The sequence below is a fragment of the Gadus chalcogrammus genome, chromosome 3 (genome assembly GCF_026213295.1).
Source record: "Gadus chalcogrammus isolate NIFS_2021 chromosome 3, NIFS_Gcha_1.0, whole genome shotgun sequence".
NCBI classification, from domain to species: domain Eukaryota; kingdom Metazoa; phylum Chordata; class Actinopteri; order Gadiformes; family Gadidae; genus Gadus; species Gadus chalcogrammus.
In genome coordinates this window covers 19579501-19589500 of record NC_079414.1, presented here as the reverse complement: position 1 = coordinate 19589500, position 10000 = coordinate 19579501, and the positions used below count along the sequence as shown (strand labels likewise).

At 47.6% G+C, this 10000-nt stretch overlaps 1 protein-coding gene across 1 annotated transcript in view; it reads left to right on the top strand.

Annotated features, from left to right (window-relative positions):
- Nucleotides 1–10000, top strand: part of sdk1a (sidekick cell adhesion molecule 1a) — a 99520-nt gene that overhangs the window by 59372 nt on the left and 30148 nt on the right. The window contains exons 19-21 of the mRNA XM_056587257.1: nt 3462–3583; nt 4945–5057; nt 9733–9883. Of these exons, the coding sequence (XP_056443232.1) occupies nt 3462–3583; nt 4945–5057; nt 9733–9883 (386 nt within the window). The remainder of the gene's footprint in view (nt 1–3461; nt 3584–4944; nt 5058–9732; nt 9884–10000) is intronic.

Here is a 10000-nt window from a genome sequence, read left to right as displayed (position 1 = left end):
GGCGAACGGAAGTGAAGATTGTACAAAGAGGGAGAGAGAGAGAGCGAAGGAATGGATATGGGTATGGGTTTAGCAGCCTCAGCCTCGTGCCTTTTTTATTTATTCATGTCTCTGTAGGATGGAGAGATTCTTTGTCATTCATCTGGCCACATCAAAGTTCCTACAACTCTTCTGCACGCCCGCACACACACTCGCCCGCACACACACTCGCCCACACACACACTCGTCCGCACACACACACTCGCAGGCACACACTTACGCGCAGACACTCGCGCACACAAACTTGCGCGCACACAAGCAAACACGCACACACAGACACACTCACCCGCTGAGACACACACACACACACACACACACACACACACACACACACACACACAAGCACACACACACACAAGCACACACAATTTAACACACGCACACACACACACGAACACCCACAATTGCACACACACGGATGAGATGGACAGAGATTCCGAACTGGGACTCAATTCATTTGTAATTATGTTCTCGCCGTTTGAATAATAGATGTAGACGTAATGAGTGTTGCTTTGCCATAACCCTGTGTTAAAATCTGTCCAGTCTACATCTTGGGGCCTCCAATGGGGTTCCTTCATGTAGGGCCTTCACACTTTGAAGTTCTCAAACACGACACTAGCCAGGAAGGACACCCTGCTTAAGGAGTGTCCATTCGAATAAGTCTCATCCGACTTATCGTCGGACTATCTCATTACCGTCAGCGTCTATGCACCGCGCAGGAACGAGATCTAATGACCGCCGAGAGTACGGCGCAACATTCTGAGCCCCCTTGTCAGAGACTCTCAGCCAACTCATTGTCTGTCAGTTTAACTGTGAACTACCCCTGGGAAGCATTTTCTCCCACCCCATCTGTGTAAATATAAATGTTCTGACATTTAAACCAAAAAAAAACAGACAAATGCTGATTTGTAAACCTATTTTGAGCTTGTCTCGTGCTCACGCTTGTTTCGCCAAACTCCGGCGTTATCATTTCGATCGTTGCCGTCTAATTGACGCGGATCCGAACACGGAGCTCTCTCCAGGGGTGGAAGTAATGGTTGCGTGAGAGTTGTTTTGTTGTTGACAATCAGGATCTGTCAAGTCTCTGTGACAGCAAAACACTGTCAAGGCTCTGGAGTCATCGATGTTAGGGGCCTACATTAAAGCGCCTCGCAAACTCGGAAGGTGGCACTCCCTCGTGTGCGCGTCTGCGCTGACATAACAGCACTTTATCCTTGCTTAATTATGATAAATACCCGAAGACTAATGCAGGATTTTTGACATTTGATTGTTAGCCTCTCAATCAATGAAAAACTAAAAAAATCCCATTTGAACAGTCGGCACAGAAGGAGAATATAGAATGCTTTAATGATTTATTGACGCCCTGTTTTTCTGAGGAAAACATTAAAAAAAGCGATAAGCTACATACAAATGAATTGGATTGGATAATAAGTCGTTTCTACGCGCATTTCTGGAGATGTTTCGCAGCGAGGGAGAAAGAGAATGAGGTCTTCCAACTCCCCAAAGACTATTGATCTTTTAATGTGTGTGTGTGTGTGTGTGTGTGTGTGTGTGTGTGTGTGTGTGTGTGTGTGTGTGTGTGTGTGTGTGTGTGTGTGTGTGTGTGTGTGTGTGTCTGTCTGTCTGTCTGTCTGTCTGTCTGTCTGTCTGTCTGTCTGTCTGTGTGTGTGTGTGTGTGTGTGTGTGTGTGTGTCTGTCTGTCTGTCTGTCTGTCTGTCTGTCTGTCTGTCTGTCTGTCTGTCTGTCTGTCTGTCTGTCTGTCTGTCTGTCTGTCTGTCTGTCTGTCTGTCTGTCTGTCTGTCTGTCTGTCTGTCTGTCTGTCTGTCTGTCTGTCTGTCTGTCTGTCTGTCTGTCTGTCTGTCTGTCTGTCTGTCTGTCTGTCTGTCTGTCTGTCTGTCTGTCTGTCTGTCTGTCTGTCTGTCTGTCTGTCTGTCTGTCTGTCTGTCTGTCTGTCTGTCTGTCTGTCTGTCTGTCTGTCTGTCTGTCTGTCTGTCTGTCTGTCTGTCTGTCTGTCTGTCTGTCTGTCTGTTGGTCGGTTTGTGTGTGTTTGTCTGTGTGTGTGTGTGTGTCACACACCTCACAGGTGTTGTAATTCCCCAGCCCGGTCACCTGCTCTGGGTGTCTCTTTGGCCCAGTGTCTGATACGCTGTCCCCCTCTGCACTTTGCGCCGCATTCCCCAGTGAAGGACAGGGTCCAATCCCTAAACTGCTACCAAGCCCCCCCCCCCCCCCCCCCTCCCCGGTCCTTAGCTGCCTGCGTCGGTCCTAACCACTGCGGAGATGGAATAGCATTAGCATACAAATAGCCTCAACATAATTTATGGGACTGGCTCACCATTAATAGGCTTGAAATGGACTTTCTCCTTCCACTCCTTTTTTTTTCTTTTTGTCTTATCTCCCTGGCTTATTGTATGGCCGGCCGACAGATTCATCTAATAGCGCGGAAACGATGCACACTGGTAGCATGAGAGGCTATTATCGGTTCATTTAGTTGATGTTTTAAGGTAAAAAATTATGACCTCGTTAAAAAAAAAAAAAAAAAAAGACAGAGGATGGCACATTTAACAAAGTAATTTCATGTTTCCCAGCCCGCCCTTCAACAGATTTTATCTGTAAGGGGGGGAAAAAATACAAGGGGTGTAATTGGACTGTAGTACAAGAGGTCACCCAGCCTAATTAAACCCTGATTAAAAGTTTTCCCTTCTCGGTCATACATTTTACTTTCGCTGTAGTTTTTCTTGCTCTCGGAGAAACAGCACTCTCGACCGCTGTCGCAGTTGTGTTAGGGCGATCACCAAGATGGGGCTTTTGGGGACTGCTCTGTGCTTATAGAACACATGAACACACATTAATTACGGAAAGATTTGTTTCACATTCCAAAAATTACAATTTTATTAAGAAAATGTATTCAACTTTTACTAAATGAGGGTACAAAATGTTTGACAAATGTTAGCTCTGAGACTTCAGCTGGTGGTTTTGACACTACTGACAAATACACACAAGCACTTATTTTAAGTAAGCGTTTTAAGTCCAGCTCGAGAAAGTCTAATTTGACACTAATGGCTAACAAGCACACAGTGGAAATTGAACTTCTCTTATGACTGACACTCTGCTTTCTGCAGTGGTTCAAACTGCCAGGGGGCTGTGGTGGGGTGGGGGGGGGGGGGGGGGGTGGCTGCTCCCTAGATGAGAGCGGTTGTTTTTCCTTGATTAAATCACAGAGAAATGTTTTAGCATTATGGTTTTACAGCCTCCCCATGGTAATGCTAAATGCCCTGCAGATGGTTGGAGTGCTCGTTCAGCAGGGATTTGGCGTCCTGCTCCACAGATCACAGAGCTAGAGAAGCGGTCCACTTTGTTCTCGTGCCTTAATGAAACTGTGGTTTTTTTTGTTTGTCTTTCCGTGTGTCTCCTATTTGTAGAACTTCCCGGAGCGCCGTCTAACCTTGTCATCTCCAACATCAGCCCGCGTTCGGTCACAATCAGCTTCCGGCCCGGCTCCGACGGGAAAACCGCCAAATCGCAGTGGGTCGTAGAAGGACAGGTATGTGTTTGTGGAGCGAAGGTCCGTCTGTCAGTCCGTCCGTCCGTCCTTCTGTCCGTTTCTCCGTCTATTCAGCCAGCCGTCCCTCCCAAGATTGCCTCTGAGAGTATCCACCCGTGCATTCGTAATGCAATTTAAATAATGAATTCTGCTCCTTTGGTAGGCCTTCAGTAATAGTCGCTGGGGCGACATCACAAAGGCCTACAAGGCCAAAAGAGAAAAACGACTTTGAAGAACATCTTTTAAAAGTTTTGGTCCCCTTTTATGAAGGCGCGTCCTTTTTTGATTCCGATATCTATTTTCTTTGGGCTTACATTCAAAATAAAAGCACTCACTGCTGTGAGTTGGCACTGGGTTCAAAGGTGGCCCCCTGTCCTCAATGAACATTATTGATTCCCTCTAGTGTCCAAAACTGTGATTTGCACTTCAGTAAAGGTGGATAAGGTCTCCTGCCCCCCCCTTCTCCTCAGGGTCTGTGTGACAGAGAGCGGGGGATGGGGGATGGGGGGGGGGGGGGGGGGGGGGGGGGGGGGGATACGAAACAAACCGAGTGCTAAGATGTCCTGGTGCACGCACACAGTGGCAGGTCTTACAAGTGTGCACACCTCCAGGCTGTCTGGCGCTTTATTCATCTTTCACACCCCCCCTCCCTCCTCCTCCTCTTCCTCCTCCTCCTCCTCCTCTCTCGTCACCCCCTCTCATCCTGTCCCCCACAGAGTGATGGGTTCGCTGAATGGATGAGACAGAGATCCTTCCCTCAATATGAAAAATTCAAAGGAATTATAGAAATGCATGCGGATAAATTCGGCGCTCACGTTTTTCGGACTGCCTCCCCGCTTTAATAGAGTTGCAACGCAGGAGACACACTGTTTACTTCTTGATTTTTGTGCGTTTCCTCTTTATTTATTTGTGCGTTTTTTTCCCGTTCGATATTCCCCACTTTGTTCTACGAACAATGACTTAAACGACACGCAACGCTTTGTTTGGAATGATTCTCTTTCATGCCCTGTGCGCTTCGCAATAGGCACACACCTGCACTGACGCACACACACACACACACACACACACACACACAAGCGCACACACACACACACAAGCGCACACACACACACACACACACACACACACACACACACACACACACACACACACACACACACAAAAACAAACGCATAGACTCACCAACAAATCCTCACACTTCCCGCACACTTTCTTCTGCACTCAAGGGGGCAGTGATTATTTCTCGACCTTTCCAGTGTCAGAGTCTAGTCTCCACGCCGCAAACGTTCTCCTCACCGCCGCTCGCAGTGAGCAGGGGATCACAGGGGTCGGCTCTCACGCCGGACTGTGCTTCCTTGCAGGTGGTGGAGATGGATGGCGAGGAGGTGGCCTGGAAGGTGGTGTACCAGATACAACACGTCCCTGGCACCCAGCTGCTGGAGATCCCCGACCTCACACCGTTCACCCAGTACAGGTCAGTCCCACGCACCCATACACACCTACACACCTACACACCTACACACACACACGGTAGATACACTGCCCACGCAGAGGCAGCGTTCACACCCACACCTACACCCACAAAGGCAGGTCGATGAGAACATGTCATCACACACACACACAAACACACACACACACACACACACACACACACACACACACACACACACACACACACACACACACACACACACACACACACACACACACACACACACACACACACACACACACACAGACAAACACACACACATGTACATACTCACAGCAAGACAAGTACACATGATCTACCCCAACTAAAGCTGGTAGAATGGAGCTTGTATACGCTCACGAAAGCAATCACACATGAACACTTGCACTGCCACATAGATGCTCTTTCCACCTACCCTCCCACATACACACACACGCTGTCGTCTGCCGCTGTGGCATCGTGAGACTTAGGTGAGTGGAAATAAATCAAGCAGAGACACAGAGACGGTTCCATTTCAGACTTTTGTGTTTGTCAGCAACTTTTGCAGGAACTGCATGCAGATCCCTATTGCCACGCCTCCTGCTAACCCAGAGCCCCGGGAGGGGGGGGGGGTAGAGAGGGAGGAGGAAAGGGGAGGAGAAGAGAAGAAGAGACAGAGCTGGGAAGAGAGGGAAGAGGGAGAAGAAGAGAGGGAGAAGGATACGAGATCGAGGAGGATGAGAGGGAGGACGGAAGAAGGAAGGGAGGACGGAAGAAGACAGGAAAGGGCGGGAAGAGGAGCAGAAGGAGGGAAGAAGAGAGGGAGGAGGGAACGAAGAGCAGAAGGAGGGAAGAAGAGAGGGAGGAGGGAAGAAGAGCAGAAGGAGGGAAGAAGAGAGGGAGGAGGGAAGAAGAGCAGAAGGAGGGAAGAGGAGAGGGAGGAGGAAAGAAGAGCAGAAGGAGGGAAGAAGAGAGGGAGGAGGGAAGAAGAGCAGAAGGAGGGAAGAAGAGAGGGAGGAGGGAAGAAGAGCAGAAGGAGGGAAGAGGAGAGGGAGGAGGAAAGAAGATCGGAAGAAGAGCAGACGGAGGGAAATAGACAGGCTAGGCGGGAAGAAGAGGGATGGAGGGGAAGGGGCGGAGAGGAAGGACAGAAGGGGAGAAGAAGAAATTGAGAGGGACAGGGTGCAGAGAGGGACTAGGGAGAAGGATGGAATACAGGGATGAGGACATGGCAGAGAGAGAGAGAGCACGAAAGAGAGAGAGACAGAGAGAGAGAGAGAGAGAGAGAGAGAGAGAGAGAGAGAGAGGAGAGAGAGAGAGAGAGAGAGAGAGAGAGAGAGAGAGAGGAGAGAGAGAGAGAGAGAGAGAGAGAGAGAGAGAGAGAGAGAGAGAGAGGGATTACTTTGGAGGAAGACGAGAATAAGATGAAAGTGATTTTGTCAAGGGGGGAGGAGGTGAGAGATGAGGGAGGGTGAAGAGAAGAGAGGGGAGGTGAGAAGGAGGAGGAGGGTGTGAGAGGCCAGGGGTAGGAGGTGAAGACGAGATAGGAGCAGGTGAAGAAAGAAGAGTAATAGAATAGAGAGTGGGTGTAATACCTGCTATAGGGCCTTGGGGAGCAAGCAGTGGTCTGAGTGTGATCTATGACAGACAAAAACAGCTCTATTCTCTCTTTTATCTCTCTCTCTCTCTCTCTCTCTCTCTCTCTCTCTCTCTCTCTCTCGCTCTCTCTCTGTCTCTTTCACTCTCTTTATCTCATCTGTAATGGGATTGTGTGTGTGTGTGTGTGTGTGTGTGTGTGTGTGTGTGTGTGTGTGTGTGTGTGTGTGTGTGTGTGTGTGTGTGTGTGCACATGTGACTGTTGTCACATCTAGTACTGCCTCTGGGTCATCAGATGAAGTGAAGCACTCCTGCATGTTGCTCATCTTCCTTTTTTGATTGACTCTGCGCACACACACACATACACACGCACACACATGCACGCACGCACATGTACACACACAAACAAACGCACGCACACACGAAGACACATATACACACACAAACACACAACCAGTGTGTATGACAGTTGTATCATACGCTTTGCATTGGCACCGTTGCATTGGCACCATTTTATTATCTTTTTATTATCTTCTATTTTTGTAAATATGATATAACATTCTTGTATTTAATCACCTGATATCATATGAATTCTATCCTCACATATACACACACAAACACACAACCAGTGTGTATGACAGTTGTATCATACGCTTTGCATTGGCACCGTTGCATTGGCACCATTTTATTATCTCTGTATTATATTCTATTTTTGTAAATATGATATAACATTCTCGTATTTAATCACCTGATATCATATGAATTCTCTCCTCTTGGTAGATTGCCAATTGCCCTGACTTAACTTATTGCACAGGCAGCGTCTTCTGAATCCATCTTATGATCCATAGTTCCTCCGCGGTCTCCCTCTGGGAGGCGCCTAATTGCCAACAGAGTCCTCACACTTTGGGGTCTGTGAGGGCAGGGAGGGAGCCCGTCTAATTCGGTTAGCTCGGGCCCCCTCAACGGCGCTGTGAAGTGTTTTATGAACAAACTTCATTTGACATATTTGCCATTTAAATTGGACAAGAGACAAATGAATTCGTACAAGGTCTACTCCTCTCTGCCTCTCTCTTTCTGTCTCCCCCACACATGGGGGGCCAATAGAAAACATTCTCATAACAGGTGCAGAAAGTCACACTTTTGTTGAGTCAACAACATCTGCTTGACTTGCATTGCGATACATCTTTTTTGCGGTGGGAAATACACTATAGAATTACAAGGAAACAAACAGATGAACGATGCATTAACTGTGCTGTCTCAGTCTGCCCGTTGGTCCACTTGAAATGTCGACGAAATATCACCAACGGACACGCTGTGCCGAACGACATAAAGCCAACATGAAATAATCACTAATTACTAAAGAACACAAATTTCCTCCTCTATTCTATAACACATTTGTTGTTGTGTGTGCATTCCTACCAACAGAAAGTAGAGTAAAAACCACGTAACAAAAGACAAACAAGCAGACAAAATACCTGGCTTCAAACAAGGTTTGCCGCGGGCTCGTGCCAGAACACAAATTGTGATTTTCTGTTAGTGTCTCTTCCCTGGTAGTGTCTATTAGCTGGCTGTATCCCTTGACCGGCTGTCTCTGTTTACTGGCTGCGACTCTTTGCTGGTTGTGTATATTTGCTGGCTCTTGTCAATTTGTTGATTAAGTCTTAGTCTTTTTAGGTCAACAGTCATCATTCGTGGCGGTTAAATCCGCCACCCCCTCCTTTATGATTCACTTAGAAGACCAGCCCGGGGCGGGTGGGTTCCTGTCACTCCAACTAATACCCATTTTCCAACAGAATTAGCCCGTATATGCAGTTTTTTCCAGCAGAGGAAGACCTGCTAAAATAGTCGATTGACTCCTCTCCCATTGCCAGTAGACGAGTATGCCCTTCAGTGCCTTTTCCTGTTAGGTCACGTTTGACGTCACAAACACAGAAGGCAGAAAACAGGTTTAGTAAACATGCGCGGAGGCCAGTGAAAGTGTTCCGGTGGTTTCTTCCTTTATTTTCCACAGTTGATCTTCTCTGAACTTTTCTAAAAAGCACTGCCATCGTCTCTGTTGCTTGTGTAGGCGTGGTGACACATAAACGACTGACACTACTCAACTCAACTCTACAAAGTCGCATGACCCTATGCTAGTGCTTTCACGTCAAGATTGCACAAAAGCGGTTATTACATTTGTGTTTATATTTACTTCCTATACCACACATTATTTTCAGTTGGAATTTTCAAGTTTCCAATCAAACCACAGTGCAATGTTATTTTGGTTTGCGTTAGTATGGACCTAATCCGACTCAACTATAAAACCAACAAAACCAACAACATTGCATTGTTGGTTGAATGTACACTTTTGTTTCCAACTGGAAACAATATATCGTGTATAACTGGTCTATTTAAACAGTCCATTTAAATGAGTCATGCTCACCTAGAGTACTTTGAAGCGGAACAGAGTTTGTTTGTTTGCTCGAAAGCAAACAGTGGTCGAATGGGCATGACACCACCCCAAACGAATTGTACCACCGTGGGAAACGCTCCAGGGATTAGATTAAAACGGCTTGTTTGGCATTACATAATGCAGCAACCCAATTCCTCAAAAGATATCTGCAACATCACAGAGATACTATACTTCATTGTTCTCTACCCGGCATCGCCCCCGACATCCCTCCACAGGGAGGTGGCATTATAACCCCGTCCACTGGGCTGTCTTTAGAAGAGAAATGGGCTCAGCTTAAATGTCAGGATCAGCCTTTGAACGTCTCTGTCCGTTTAGTTCACAGCAGAGATGAATCGGGAAGCAATAGAGAGCAGTGTTTGCGTTCGACAACACTGACGCAATTCCTGCAAACTCGTAATTTGGGAAAAATGCATATTTGTAAATTCTGTCAAGGACAGATTTGGCAATTTTGGCACAGTGTACAACCGTTCATTTCTTCAATATTCTCGCTTGTCACCTGAGTATACTGAGAGCAGGGGTTAGGTGTCTTGCTTCAGGATGCCTGCATGTTTACTCTGGAAGGTCGGGGATTGAACCCCAAACCCTCTGTGATGGGGGGTCTTACCGCCCAACCACTGATTGGACTAACTCGGAGCTCTTGTCCCTGCGTAGGTTTCGCATGAGGCAGGCTAACATCGTGGGCTCCAGCCCCCTCAGCGGACCCTCCAGACTGATCCAGACCCTGCAGGCTGCCCCGGACACGCCCCCTTCCAATCTCACCCTGCTGGCGGCCACGCAGACCAGCCTACGCGTCCGCTGGAAGGTCGGCGACCTAACACACACACGGGCACTCGGTCACGCACGTACACGTGGAAGGACAAAAGGGTCGCAGCTATGCCTCATTGTAGATTGTATTGATTTTTAATCCATGTCAGGTTCA